This window comes from Osmerus eperlanus, chromosome 22 (assembly GCF_963692335.1).
Source record: "Osmerus eperlanus chromosome 22, fOsmEpe2.1, whole genome shotgun sequence".
Taxonomy (NCBI): Eukaryota; Metazoa; Chordata; class Actinopteri; order Osmeriformes; family Osmeridae; genus Osmerus; species Osmerus eperlanus.
The window spans coordinates 3,274,035-3,290,363 of NC_085039.1; the positions used below are offsets into that span (position 1 = coordinate 3,274,035).

The 16,329-nt window shown below is 40.7% G+C and overlaps 1 protein-coding gene across 5 annotated transcripts in view; it reads left to right on the forward strand.

The window, feature by feature from the left end:
• The window catches only part of npepps (aminopeptidase puromycin sensitive), a 208,030-nt gene that overhangs the window by 162,088 nt on the left and 29,613 nt on the right, over positions 1–16,329 (forward strand). For all 5 annotated transcript variants that reach the window (XM_062448799.1, XM_062448803.1, XM_062448801.1 and 2 more), the window contains 2 exons: positions 9,293–9,435; positions 9,625–9,681. In XM_062448799.1, the coding sequence (XP_062304783.1) occupies positions 9,293–9,435; positions 9,625–9,681 (200 nt within the window). The remainder of the gene's footprint in view (positions 1–9,292; positions 9,436–9,624; positions 9,682–16,329) is intronic.

Sequence of the window (16,329 nt, forward strand, 5' to 3'; positions counted from 1 at the left end):
GTATACCAGTCACTGATAGTCTGTCATCGCTTTCAACATCACATCTTGGTATAGCTTCTGATGAAGAAAGTGTTTTGTCCGTCTCTTCATAAACGGAGTGACTAAGTTCAGTTGAGTTCTGGATTTTAATAAGTATGATCAATCTGCAGATTGGGAGAGAACCAGACCTCTGACAATAAATGACAACACAACACCAGGCTTAGGTCTCAATCATGTCTCACTCAGCTCTGAAAGCTGGAGGACCATCTTTTATAGGGAACAACAATGTAAACATAGATTGTGACAGTCAGGCAGTAATGACGTTACAACAGTCTCAGAGAAAGAGATTCACTGCTCCCAACACATGACAACTCTCAGACTAGAGAGTTCATAGTTGGAGCTCTCCTTGTAGTCATGACAAGGAACGTTTAGCCAGTACTTTGTCCTGACCCCAAACATCTATTAACCCTGACACATAGACACAATATACCCTTATTAATAGCAAGCTTACATGAGAACGTACTAACTAGTATCCAATGACTAGTTCTATTGATTAGTGAATAATGTAAGCACACAGGAAATCCCAATTTCTTCCACACTTCCTACCAAACCAATGCAAGAGAAAGCTGGATAGGATAGCCAGGCAAGCCGTTAAGATCATAGGTATTCCACAAAAACAGCCATCTGATCTTTATACACAAGCAGTGGAAAGAAAATCCAACTTCATAATCCAGGATGCCTCCCACCCCTTCCACCAAAGCTTTGAGTTATTACCATCAGGAAGAAGGTTCAGAGTGCCTCTGGCTAAAAAGTCATTAAACAACAAATCCTTCATTCCAAATGCAATACATATACAAAACTCATGCTACTGATACATCACACACATTGCCTTCAATCAAAAGAAAATGTTCTAACATGGCAACATATTAGACAATAAAGCTTTTTTGAATTGAATTTGAAATCAAATACATCACAGCTCATCTCCCTCTTCACCTCGTCCAGTACAATGCCCGTGTCACTATTGATGCCACACCAATCTTCCTATCGATCTCACGTTCCTTTTTCCTGTCATTCGTGAGCAAGATCCCAAGATACTTTAACTCCGCTTGGGGCAGCAACTCACTCCCAACTCGGACGGAACAGTCCACCGTTTTACGGTAGAGAACCATTGCCTCAGACTTGGAGGTGCTGAGCCTCATCCCAGCCGCTTTCCACTCGACTGCAAACCGCCCCAGTGTGCTGAAGGTCACAGTCTGATGAAGCCAACAGAACCATGTCATCTGCAAATGAATGCCATTCTGAGGTTCCCTAACCAGACACTCTCCTCACCTCCGTCTCAGTAGCATGTCAGTGAGGAACTCTGTATATGTGACACGCTCTGGTAAAAAGGGTCCATTGTTGGCATTCCCTATTTCCCGACAGGAGACATTTTCTTGCATATTACAAAAGTTAGTGTTGTCACTCAATATAATAAACAATATTTTGGATCACTAAATACTCATAATTTCGTCTTGTTTACCTAAGCTTCCAGTTGAGTTGTGGGCGCGTCATGCGTGTGGTGATTTGATTTGTGTCATGGTTAATGGTCCCCTAATGATCGTTAGATGGCACTTCTTGTACGCAGCGAAGGCAAGGTCGGAAACTGAAGTGGCCTTGGTCCATCTGTTATTCATATGCGTGTTGATAGTCTGTGACTATTTAATAAGAACAATTGTTGTCTAGCCCTTATCATTAAGGTAAATTACATTTATTATAAGGGTTGTCACACCCGTTGAGGGTTAGACTGCAGTTGGTCTATAAATGCGTAGCCCGACATAATCCTCATTCTATTGTCGGCTGACAATGATAACATTGTCCCAATTCAAAAGTATAAACACAGGGACATCATAAACATTCAATGGTCTGATAGATTCAGTTATACTGGGAAAGCATTCATTGTTCATCATTTATTGTTGGGGCACGGTCCAAGTTGGCCTGTTGCAAATATGAGAGGCAAGTGCAACTTGTTTGGAAATTCTCAAATTTCTTCAGAAATGTGTCCTTTTATTTACTACTGTAACATTGGGATTATCTACAACAACTAGAAGGACAGATAATCAACAGTGAACATTGTCATAACAGAAGAAAACTCTACACCTATTTCCCAACTCAATTCAGTAGGCTATATTTGTAGCACAGTTTCCAAGTCAATCAGCCACCAATAGCTGTAATGTTTTGAATGTAGGCTGTGTTTGTCTGTACAAAGTGTGAGGAGTCCCCCCTTAATTACCAAGGAGTGAATCGGCAAGTTTGATACGTGCATTAGCTTCACATGGGCGTTTGTGTGTTGACTGGTAAGCGCAATTCTTATGTCATGACATGCAACAGCGGGAACAATAATTGTAATAGTAAAATGTGGATAAACAACCAATAAATGCATTTAGCATATTAACACCAGAGCAAAATGAATCATATTATATGACTTTTGAACCATTTATGAATATAATAAGGTAGGCCTAGTAAAAGGAGATGACGGCATGGGCGGGGACTGTTATGATGATTGGATTCACAATAGTGTAACTGATCGTTCTTGAAGGCTTATAAATTATAAAAATTTGAGACACAAAGACTTGAGGGCTCCGTGACTCCTTGATTCGGCCGGCCGCACTTTATGGCCAGTTATTCTTTTTTATTTATTGACAGGGCACGGTCCAAGTATTGCAAAAATGAGAGACGTGTATTTTCTTGGAACTTATAAGCTAGAAGCTACGATCTCTGCTTGCTTGCTTTCCCATTTATCCTGCTCTAAAATGTTTGCTCCCTGAACAATAAATTGGACTGTTCCTGTATTTACATCAACACGAAATGGTGCAAAAACTCTGTTAGTTTCTAATTAGGCTTCGGCTCAATGTTGGTGGAGCTTATGACTGTCGTTTTCACACTTGCAGTTCGGTTCTTTTGGATATCTTGGTCCAGACCAAAACATTTAATTATCACAATTATGACCCTTGAAGGTTTATGATGTCCCTGTGTGTAAATATCCTACTGAAAGGCTGACCCGCTAAACCAGAACTATCTTTGCGGGGTTGCTACACTACTTTTGACTGGAGACGACAAAGTGATCATTGTCAGCAGACAATATAGAATGTTGATAATATTGGGCAACTAATTTATAGAGCAACTGCAGTCTAACCCGCAACTTGTGTAACATTCTTTATAATAAATTGTATTTTGCTGAATGATTGAAGGGCTAGACAACAAACGTTCTAATTAAATAATCATCGACTAAGAACACAGAAATGAATGACAAATTGAAGGCAAGTTCAATTTCCGACCTTGCCTAGCACCATCTAGCGACCATTACTTGTCAGTAACAACGTCCCTGTCCGTAAACTCACTGGCCAATTTGACCCTTAACGGCACTATAAGTAGGGTAAAATGGCACGGCACTTCCAGTGTTAAAGGCACTGTATAGAATTCACTTACATTTTTACATATTTTGCTAGACACGTGACACCTCCTTTGGGCCCACCAACCATGGAAGAGAAACCGTGGGGCTGAGCTGTCAACCAATCACCATCTGGTGGTGAGTCAGGGGGTGGGGGAAGACTCTGGACAGACCTGGTAAGCCCAAGCAAGTAGGGCGGGTAAACTTGGAACGTTTGGAGGAGGCCCCTGTCCGTGAGGTGTTCAACTTACACCTCCAGCGGAGTTTCTCAGGCATCCCTGCGGAGGTTGGGGGCACTAAACCGGAGTGGTGTAATGGAAGAATTCTGAAGAAGCTATGCTCAAATAGTCATGATACCTTTTTAAAAAGGGTGACCAGAGAGTGTGTGCCAACTACAGAGGTATCACACTTCTCAGCCTCCCTGGTAAAGTTTACTTTAAGGTGCTGGAGAGGAGGGTTCGGCCGATTGTCAAACCTCGTATTGAAGAGGAACAATGCAGGTTCCGTTCTGGTCGTGGAACGACGGATCATATCTTCACTCTTGCAAGGATCCTGGAGGGGGCCTGGGAGTATACACATCCGGTCTACATGTCTTTTGTAAATTTGGAGAAGGCGTACAACCTGATCCCACTTGAGATACTGTGGGAGGTGCTGCGGGAGTAGCTGCTCCCCCCGAGACCTACGGATAAACGGTTGACGATGGATGGATGGATGGATGTGACACGCTTTGGTGAAAAGGGGCTAGTTTTTTATTGTGTAAATGCAGATTGTAAGCTTTCAAGTTGTCATGCATTGAAATCTGAAAATAATTGAAGAAGATATGCTTATCTGAATGTTGATAAACCTGGATAGCTCTAGCCCAGATATTCGACTTCAAAGATTTTAGACCTTTTCATGCCTTAAAAGAGGTGTTTGTTTTGCGTTAATCATTAGAACGTCAAGCGCCGGTTATTTCACCGCAGTAAAGAAAAGAAAAAGAAAACCGTATTCTCATTCGATCAAATTCCAGGATCCTGGAGGATTCAAATCAAATCACTCATGACGCGCCCACAACTCAACTGGAAGCTTAGGTAAACTAAAACAAATTATTAATTAAAAGTGTTGTTTATTATATTAAACAAGTCTAACTATAATAAAAGTACAAAAATATGCAAGAAAATTCAAAAAAATAAAAAAAACTTCTAGCGGACACAGCGGAATGCCGACAAGCCCCTTTTGACTGGACCGTGTCACGTGTTATTTAGGCTATATAGCATAACTTTTATCGAAATGAGACTTATGCAAGGGAAACCTTGTGACATCTGCTGATAGAAAAGAGAATCGCAGCCCTGGAATGCAGGAAAGAAAATGGCTGAACGCCCACCTGGCAGCAATTTAACAGTAAACAGGAGTAAAATAGCCTTAAATTAGCTATTTACGATGTGATTTTGAAAATGCAAAAATACTGGGTGATAAAACACACCTTTAGGAAAATTCAAGACAGCAGGGTCCTGGAATTTTATCAACAGCAAAGATATTTTCATTTCTCTTCACTGGGATTCTAGTGTTAATCCTTTTTCCTCATCCAGGCTACAGGTGGGGCAGGAGAAACAGACATTCCTTTAATAAACATATAAATGCACTTTAGCTCTTACATCATCTTTTCAACTTTCATTTTGGTATTCAATACAGATTACACATTTAGGCTGTCCAAAATGTTTTTTTAGGGGTAGGAAATCTTGAAATCCATCAGTGATTCAAACCAAACTACCACAGGAATATGTTTTTGTATTTTTCATATTGTACAAGTCAACTAGCCAACACATAGATGGGCTGTTTGAAATACTAACACCCCATCATGGTGTGGGCTGTATTCAGAATCAGAAAGGGTTTTAATCGCCATGAAAGTTTGCACAGACAAGGAATTTACGTTTGCTGGAAAGTGCATACATTAAACATATGGGAATCTTAAAACTTAAATATGTGATCTAACTATACAAAAGGAACAAAGTCTCGCTGATACTAAGGGGTTTAGAATTAAAAAAATATATATAAAGTAGCCATAATTTACAATATAAAAATACAGATACAAATAGTACAAAAGATACAAATAGTGCAAATTGCAATGTGGCAAGGTGTCATTGTGCAGGTTGTGATTAAAGTCATTAAAGTCAGTGTGAGCCCTTGGCCTTGTTGAAGAGGCCAACAGCGGATGGAAAGAAACTGTTCTTATGGCGTGAGGTTTTGGTCATGATGGGCCGCAGCCTTCTGCCGGAGGGAAGTAGCTGGAACAGGGAGTGTCCAGGGTGGGAGGGGTCAGCCACAATCTTCCTCGCTCGCCTCAGGGTCCTCGAGGTGTGCAGGTCCTCGAGGGTAGGCAGATTGAAGCCGATCACCTCAGCAGTGCGGATGATACGCTGCAATCTGCTCTTGTCTTTGGCAGGGGCAGCAGCGTACCAGGACTCAATGATGGCTGTGTAGAAGTGCACCATCATTGTCTTTGGCAGGTTGAATTTCTTAAGCTGCCGTAAGAAGTACATCCTCTGTTGTGCTTTTTTGGTGAGGGAGCTGATGTTCAGGGGTCCTGGGAAAGGATGGTGCCAAGGAAGCAGAAGGACTCCACAGTGTTGACTGGGGAGTCACAAGGGTGATGGGGGTGAGTGGGGCTGTATTTTTCCTGAAGTCCACAACCATCTCCACTGTCTTAAGAGCATTGAGCTTTAAGTTGTTCTGACTACACCAGGTCACCAGCTTTCCACCTGTAATCAGACTCGTCCCCGTCAGAGATGAGCCCAATGAGGGTGGTGTTGTCCGCAAACTTCAGAAGTTTGACAAACGGATGACTGGAGGTGCAGCTGTTGGTGTACAGGGAGAAGAGCAGAGGGGAAAGGACGCAGCCCTGAGGAGATCTGGTGCTGATGGACCGGGAGTCAGAGACTTGTGTTCCCAGCTTAACACACTGCTTCCTGCTTCCACAGGAAGTCTGTGATCCACCTGCAGGTGGAGTCGGGCACGTTCAATGGTGCAGCTATGATTGCTAACGCGCTGAGGGCAGAGAGAATAACAGAAACGTACCTAGAATCCACACCTCAAACAAGTTAACCTAGACGCAAAACTATACGTCCAATCCAAAAAATAAGGATATTTTCCGAGACCCAAGACTGCCAAAACCATAGATATCCTTTATATGTCTGCGGTCAGAAATACGACTCTACCGGCAGTTTCAAAAACGTGTTCCTTCTGCTTTCCTGGTGCGTGTCTGTTTGGTTGCCACGGTGCTGGCGCAGCTGTGATTGCTATCGAGCTGGGCAGAGAGAATAACATACATTTACCTAGCATCCACACCTCAAACAAGTTAACCTAGACAGAAATACGACAAAAACGTGTTCCTTCTGCTTTCTCTGAGAAATGTGTCACCAGATTTGCATTGGTCTCTATGGGGCGAGAGTTGGACTTTGTCTCAATCTGGTGGGGCTCTGAACAAATGTGTAAATATGTTGGATTTCACAGACAAATTTCTACGACCAGCACAAAATTAGCTCCCCTCCACTCTAAGCGTTTGTCAGCACTCTAGGCTCTCCACATACACACCCATGTAAATCTCAGAAAACGGTTTGAAAAACTCATGAAACATAATCAATGATATTGAAAAAAGTTGAATAGATATCAAAAGCAGATTTAAAAAAAATTGTTTAGGTTTTGTCAACATTTTAAAGTTTAAATGGTGGCTGTAGCTGAAAGATTTAGGAAGAAAAAGGATTTGAAAGTTGAATAAGTTTAAGAGGATTGAGAGGATTTGGAGAAAAAAAAACTCAATTGGAAAACCATGTTAAAAATATTATGAATATTGATTTATATTAATTCAAACATAAGAGGTAGAAAGCTGAAAAGTCATAGCAGTCATAGCCTGAAACTGCAGAATTTTAGCAGAACGGTTTTAATAGCTGAAGATTTGAAGGCACTGAAAGGTGTCACGGAAAAAATAGAAGAATAAGAATAATATGAAGAAGTTGAATAAAGATTCGAAGAACAATACTTGGAATGCTGAAGCAGCATTCCAACAATGAGAGCGGAATACACGATGGTAGGTTGAGAGCGCGTGGGGAGGGGGAAGGGAGAGAGAGGTTTCTTTAGAACAATGGTAGGCTATATGGTAACTAATCCTAACGAAAGTTAGGTTAAATCATTTGTAACTAAATCAAACAGACAAATTAAATCACAACATGCCGATGTCACAAGTAAGAAATGTCGCAATATAGCAGTTACTGTTGTCAGTTTGAAGAAGAAGAGTCAAAGTTCAGTTTGTCGTCAACAGTTAGAACAAAGGAATCTCTCGTCAAAGTTCCTGGTGGTACAGTGAGTTGCTGATTGAGAAGGATAGGTCAGATGTGTCGCAAACACTTCCGGTGAATCCTTGCGAAAAAGCAAGGTTTGCTTGTGCGTTGGGGTTTTATAATCCTTGCGAAAGGGGGGTATCCTTTTGGAGGTGAACTCTTTGATCAGTCACTAACTTTGGACGTCATCCTGAGATTTGCGTATGGGTGTGAAGTGGTTGGTAACTCTGATTTCAGTTATTTAAAATGTCCATGTATTGCTTATACTTCAAAATATAACAATACAACATTAATAAATGGTTTGGTTCATAGATTAAAATCATTTTGATATCAAGATTGACTGATTTATCATAACAGGAAAGGAAGTTACATTAAAACATTGAATTATATCAACACAGCATTAAAGGGTAAGCATACATTGACACACACAAATTCCAATAATCCTTCCAGTGTCCACAAACAGTATTGTCTTTGAGAGATGTTTGTAAATCCATTAAATGTCTGTTTTGGATAAATCCTTGGTTTAATCCAAAGTTCTCTGGAGTAGGGAGACGTTGAGAAAGGTGGGCCATTTGGCTGGCTCTTCTCCCCCCCCCTGGGAGAAGGAGACACCAGGTCTGGTATCAGCCCCTTTGAGGCTCATACAATGCAATCAGTCGTCCTGATGTCGTCAGTGCTGTGTCTTAATGAGGTGATCAGAAATGGCTGTGTTGGTGGTTTGACTCTCTGGTACATAATTTAGAATTATGAGTATTATATCAGTATTATTTAGTGACTTTATTTGGTAAGAGTAAAGTGCCTTTATTTTGAAGTCTCCGCGCAAGGCGTTTTGGGACACTCGTGAGTGAGTCGACAAGCTAACAGCATGCTCCGATAAAAGTTTAAGGTTGTTATAGCGGATGTTAGCGATCTAAGGAAACCTCTATTCCCTTGTGTACAGCATGCAGCCAACAAGGTGTGTTTTGTGTCTGTATTGTACTTTGGTGAACGTTATTTACATGCTGTGCATGTCATTGTATGTTCATATTAAGCTAAAGTGGTCTTTATTTTCTCGTTATACTGTGGGTTTAGTTTTCACGGTGGATTTGGAGAAGAAGCTTCAAATAAACCTGTAGCAAGAAAGCCACTTGTGTCTGCCAGTGCTTCAAGGGAATTATAGTACACTTGTGATTTACTTGTGTAATAAATACTGTGTTTTAATTTAACCAATTAAATAACCGCTTTGTGATTTTTTTTGGTGCAGCGTTTAATCGGGGGCGGCGTTTATTACACAATGTTCATTTTTGGTGCGGCGTTTATTCGAGGGTGGCGTTTATTTGAGGGCGGCATTTAATCGAAGATATCCGGTAATTAGTCTTCTCAAATTCATATCCACCATATTACCCACCATATTATAGTGGGTAATAGTACTTTCTCTTCAGATGAAAATGTACTTAATACTTAATATATTAATTGTCTTAAAACCTGAAATGTCAACCTACATTTTGTTTCTAATAAAATAATCAACTCGTCAAGAGAATGAACGTCACAGTGGTGCTCATGGTGGTGGTCTCTGCCTGTGCTTCTCCCTCAGGCCATCTCGACGCCTTGTTAAGGGGTCTGGTGCTGGGGAAGCTGGGCAAAGCAGGCCACAAACCTACCTTGGACGAGGCCCGGCGTAGGTTCAAGGATCATGTGGAAGGCAAGCAGATCCTCTCAGCGGACCTCAGGAGCCCAGTAAGCTCTGCCTCTGTATGCAAGTAGTAATATGTGCTTAAGTTTGAAGAAAAAAAAAAAGTATACTGGAAATGCACACACCTGTATACACAGTAGACCAAAGCACATAATAAGGTTTTAGAATTCTATTGGTAAAACATATACTGGAAACATAATGGAAAACCCATACCAATGTTCTTTTATCTCCAGGTGTATTTAACAGTGCTAAAGCATGGAGACAGTGCCACATTGGACACAATGTTAAAGGTAAAGTAAATCTATGAGAGGCCGTATAGGCCTTAATTCATACTTGATCTCACATACACGCCATGACCTCACATATATACCATTATACTCTCACGTATATACCATTATACTCTCACATATATACCATTATACTCTCACATATACACCATTATACTCTCACATACACGCCATGACCTCACATATATACCATTATACTCTCACATATACACCATTATACTCTCACATATATACCATTATACTCTCACATATACACCATTATACTCTTGCACATAAACTGGCATACTCTCTTACACACACAAAAATACCGTCTTATATGCACCATCATACTAAAGTATGACAATATATGTAAGAGACAAATAGTATGTGTGAAACAGAATGTTACTATATGTAAGAGAATAACAGGATGTGTAAGAGAGAATACTTATCTATGTGAGAGAGAATACTTGTCTATGTGAGAGAGAATACTTGTCTATGTGAGAGAGAATACTTGTCTATGTGAGGGAGAATACTTGTCTATGTGAGAGAGTATACTTGTCTATGTGAGAGAGAATACTTGTCTATATGAGAGAGAATACTTGTCTATGTGAGAGAGTTTGATTGAAACGGAAGGCAGTTTGATTGAAAAGGAAGTAGTACTGAATTCTCAGTTCCTGATTGGCTTACACATGAAGAAGAAGGATTTGGGGTAGATGTAGCTAACGCCCACCTTCCCTATCAAGACGAGACTGAGTGACATGGCAAGATGGCAGAGAGTGGGCGGCTTAATGAAGCCATTGGACTTATTAATAACATTTTGAATACTCCAAATGCTGCGGCGTTAATGTAGGGAGGTTCAGACCCGTTCCTGAAATACGTTTTTACAGTTATTCCTGGAGACATTATGGAATTAAATTACATATTAACTATACTAAAATACTTGTGCACAATAATATTGGCTAAATGTCGACGTTTTTAAAGGTTTTTAATTTTATCTCGAAGCTTTTTGTGAAAATTAGGCTAGTTTCACGACAGCGACTTTGGATGTAGACTAGGCTACTTTAACATGTTAGCTGATTAGCCAGTATGAGTGAGATATGTATACAGTCACATTAACAAACCTCTTCTTTGTAAACTATTTCGTCTTAAATACGATGGGAACACATCACATTAACAATTCCAAAACGCACCACACGCCAAACACATTTTTTGTCAAGGCGTCTCAGCTCAGATTCCGAGTCGGATCCATGAAGCTATTTCGTTGCAGTGAATGGGTGCGGGCACTCATCGGGCATAGGGGCCTACACTCAAATAGGATCTTAAAAGTCCCAACTGGAAAATGTTGTGAACAGATTTACATCAAATTCAGGTTGTGGCATTGAAGTTTAGGTTAGTAGCCAAGGGTGTAAAGACCACTCGGCTAATTAAAGACGTCAACGGTTAAAACCCCAGTGCCACGGGACGGTATTCACACAGGCATTGGCTTTAATTTAAATGATAGTTTGTTTCATCAATTGAAAAACTGATCTAGGACTTTTGACTCAAGTAGTGGGGGTCGGTATAGCTTCCTAAACAACTATGGAATTCTACATTTGAGTTTTTTAGTGGATTTGCTTGAATCGTTGTCAGAAATGTTGGAATCAAAGACGACAGCCATCCACAGTGGCTATTTCTAACGCTAACGATGAAATGCGCCGGCTCTTCAGACCTGGATCAGGTGCATCACGGAGCGGCAGCAGCACTCTGTCAGGAGTTAGTCTTAACCGAAATACTCCAGAGTTTGATATTGGGATTGCGCCATCACTTGGCTGGCATTAAGACTAGCTCCTGACAGAGTGCTGCTGCCGCTCCTTGATGCACCTGATCCAGGTCTGAAGAGCCGGCGCATTTCATTGTCAAAGTTAACGTTAGAAACAGCCCCCGTGTATGGCTGTCGTCTTTGATACAACATTTCTGACAATGACGCCGCAGGATTTGGAGTATGCAAAATGTTATTAATGAATCCATCTTGTCATGTCACTCAGTCTCGTCTTGATAGGGAAGGTGGGCGTTAGCTACATCTACCCCAAATCCTTCTTCATGTGTAAGCCAATCAGGAACTGAGAATTCAGTACTACTTCCTTTTCAATCAAACTGCCTTCCGTTTCAATCAAACTCTCTCTCATAGACAAGTATTCTCTCTCACATAGACAAGTATTCTCTCTCACATAGACAAGTATTCTCTCTCACATAGACAAGTATTCTCTCTTACATAGACAAGTATTCTCTCTTACACATCCTGTTATTCTCGTACATATACTAACATTCTGTTTCACACATACTATTTGTCTCTTACATATATTGTCATACTTTAGTATGATGGTGCATATAAGAGGGTATTTGTGTGTGTGTAAGAGAGTATGCCAGTTTAAGTGCAAGAGTATAATGGTGTATATGTGAGAGTATAATGGTATATATGTGAGAGTATAATGGTGTATATGTGAGACCAAGTAGTTTATGTGCAAGAGTATAATGGTATATATGTGAGAGTATAATGGTATATATGTGAGAGTATAATGGTATATATGTGAGAGTATAATGGTACATATGTGAGAGTATAATAGTATATATGTGAGAGTATAATGGTATATATGTGAGGTTATGGTGTTGTATGTGAGACCAATTAGTTTATGTGCAAGAGTATAATGGTATATATGTGAGAGTATAATGGTATATATGTGAGAGTATAATGGTATATATGTGAGAGTATGATGGTATATATGTGAGGTCATGGCGTGTATGTGAGACCAAGTATGAATTATGGCCTATACGGCCTCTCATATAAATCCGTGCTTTCGGAAACATCTGCTCATTTTTATATATATTTATATATATATATATATATATACATTTTACAGGAACACCAGATTTACATAATTAATACTAGTAGTCAACACTCAACAAGAAGGGTCTGGTTGAATAATACAAAAGTTGTATTATAAATGTTTGCATGCATGTCTGCTTATGACAAGGTAAATACAGTTAAATTACCCCTAAATGTCCAGTTTATTCCTCTTAATTCCCGTATATTCCCGTTAATTCCCGTGGAAAGTTTCCAACTTTGAATATTCCTGGAATTTTGCAACCCTAAGTCTACCCTATCAAAATACATGTTACCAAACAAAAACAGATGCAGACCTGGGTATGGGGGCAATCCAAAACACACAAGCCGCTCTCTTTGCGGTAACCAATCACTTTTTGTCCTCAGCACAGATTCTTAATATCACACTTCTGCTCAACAGGCAGTTAAGTGTTTTAACAGTTCAATTTAACAGTGACTTGGCACAATCAGGACCAGAAAAACGAGTTTGAAGTGCTTCGAAATCAACAGGTTCTGCCCACAAGCTCAAAAAAGCCTTGCCTTTTTTTATGGTGCGTATATACAACTAGGCGGGCTTCAAGGAATTTGATGGGAAATCACAAACTGCGGATGTTGCACTCCTGGCTGGATCGCCAAGTGGAGATGTTTAAGTCTACCCTATTGCTGTGAAAGTACCAAGTCAGTGAGGTCAATTGCCAAATACAAGTTCAAGACAAAATCAAAGTACAACCTCAATTCCCAAAAAGTTGAGACGCTGTGTAAAATTGTCAAATTTGCTCATCTCATAAACTCGTATGTCATTCAACTCGTATGTCAAACTCGTATGTCAGATCAACTATCAACATTTTATGGCCGCAAAACGTCTCAAAAAGGTTGGGACAGGGGCAATAAAAAGCTGGAATAAGTAAGTGTTACTAAAAATAAACAGTTGGAGGAACATTTTTCAACTAACTAGAATAATTGCAAACAGATCACTGACATGATTGGGTATAAAATGAGTACCTTGGAGAAGCAGAGTCTCAGAAGTAAAGATGGGCAGAGGTTCACCTATCTGCATCCACATATTGTGGAACCATTTCAGAAATGTTTTCCTCATTGCAAAATTGTCTTTGAATATCTCATCATCTACAGTACATAATATAATACAATAATTCTGAGAATCTGGAGAGATCTCTATGTGAAAGGAACAAGAGAGAAAATAAATAATGCATGCTTGTGATCTTCAGGCATAAAACACAGGCATGATTCTGTAATGGAAATCATTGCATGGGCTCAGAAACAACTCAATAACTAATTGTCTGTGAACACAGTTTGTCGTGCCATCCACAAATGCAGGTTAAAGCTCTATCATGCAAAGAAGAAGCCATATGTGAACATGATCCAGAAACACTGCCATCTTCTTTGTGCTGAAGCTAATGTGTGGACTAACTAATGGACTGAGGCAAAGTTTTTTGTGGGTTTTTTTTAATTAAAAATTATTTTGGGAAACCATGGACGCTGCGTCCTCCGGACTAAAGAGGAGGGACCATCCGGCTTCTCAGCGCTAAGTTCAAAAGCTTGCATTTCTGATGGCATGGGGGTGCATTAGTGCCTATAGAAAAGGAAAGGCACCATCAATGCTGAAAGGTGTATATATAGGTTTTAGAGCAACATTGCTTCCATCCAGACAACATCTTTTTTAGGGAAGGCCTTGCATATTTCAGGAAGACACAAAAGGGACAACATTCCTATCCCACAACTCCAGCAACTAGTCTCCTCAGTTCTCAGACATATACAGACTGTTGTTAAAAGAAGAGGGGATGCTACACAGTGGTAAACATGGCCTTGTCCCAACTTTTTAGAGACGTGTTGCTGCCATCAAATTCAAAATGTTATTTTTTCCTTAAAATGGTACATTTTCAAATTAGTGCTGTCAGTTTAACGCGTTAATAACGCGTTAAACTGACAGCACTAATTTAAACTGATGAAATGTACCATTTTAAGGAAAAAATAACATTTTGAATACACTGTGAGCCATATGAGGTAAGTACATACGTTTTTTAAAAAGGTTGTATCGGACAAAGACATTGATTGTACTTTCTGTTGCGACTCGATCTTGAATTGGTGTATATAAATGGAAGCACAAGAATAACTGCAGTAACTGGGGGAGGAGGGGACGTTTTTGGAGTAGAATTGAGTGAAATACAAACTTGTTTACACACTGCCAGTGAGCGAGCCGAGTCTGCCTCTGAGGCTAACGTCAATACAATGTACCCCCGGGACGCAGTCTCACTTCACTTGCAAGTTTTCCACAAATCACAAAAAAACATCTGGCTAAAACCACAATTCCCACATCTCCTAAAGGCTGCCCTCTGCAGAATTCGCAGAGATGCAAAATGATTCACTAATTAAAACAGGGGGGAAAAGCTAGCTACCTATCGAGTTCGGTTTTCCGTCACTTGAAACTCACAATCTAAAGGTCTCAAACCTTCACCATAATTCAAGAGTAGTGTACTTTCACGAACCCAATCATTGATTCTAGCTTAAAGTGTAAAAATAGGTGACATGACTTACCGAACGTGGCTGCCTCCAACACCGGTATCATGCGATTCCAGTTCAAAACAACAATGGCCGCTGAAAAAGAATTTATATTCGTAACGGCAAGCTGCGATTGGAAGCAAAATAAAACAGGAGCTAAAAACCGAGGGTGGGGGCTTTGTCAGCACACAACAACATCCCAGAAATGATGTGTGTGCGTCTCGCCAAGCTCGCGCGTGTGTCAAGTAGGGTGACCACCTTTGCGCTGTATCACACAGCATTTTCAATGTGCGACGTGCGGGACAAGGGGTGAAAATGCTGAGCGACACAACGCAAAGCGGGACAGGTGGTCACCCTAGTGTCAAGGGGCAGGATGAGTCTGTGAGAATTTGGAGCGCGCACGCTGTGGAGCAATTCAATTGAATTCAATCATATATTGACATACCAAGGCAGGGCCGGAGTGGGGCCACTTTTCAGCCCGGGAGTTTCAGGCCCAAGACCGGACCACCTTTTTTTGTATACCAAACAGGGCCAGATGCAGCCTGCTTTGACTGGGGGTGTAGTGAACCTTTCTGGGGGGGTATCATGATTACAGAAAGGGATCGTATTTTTTATATTGATACCAATTTTGAGACTGCTTAATAATCCGAGTGTTAATCAGGCTGTGCTTAGCCCAAACCAACAACGTATTCTGGGTTTGATCTGATGCTAAAAAGGGAATTCCACACTTTTGGCCATTATTTGAGCGCAAAATAGTTTTTTGAGCTTTATGTAAAATAAACGTATACGTTTTTCAATTGGTAAAACCTTGTCTAGTGATGCCATCACTCCGGCCCTGCTCCCATCCATCCTCCCTGACGCGTATCGTTACGGTAGGGCCGCCCGGCCCAGCTATCGGTAGGCTATCTGAGAAAACGTTTTGGAAAAAGACGGGCTATGGACCCAACCAACTCTATTTGAGAGGGGAGAACTCCCTCACATGGTACAACCCATGCAGAGGCTGCAATGTCAGAATGCAGAACGTGTGTAGCCTATTTTAAGAGAAGATAGACTAACGTGACAAATGTCAACAACAAAAACATCCTCGACCGGCCCAAAAATGAAGCGGCCCACCGGCCCAAAAGTGAAGCGGCCCACTGGGAACTCTCCCGATGCTCCCGATTACCCACCCCAGGCTTGTACCAAGGTGAAATTGTTTACTTCAGAGTGATGTCATCTTGAACCCTATTAGGTTTGAAAAACCATCAGTCAAAATTATATGTGATTTATTGACACAAAGATATTGAGGCAATGTG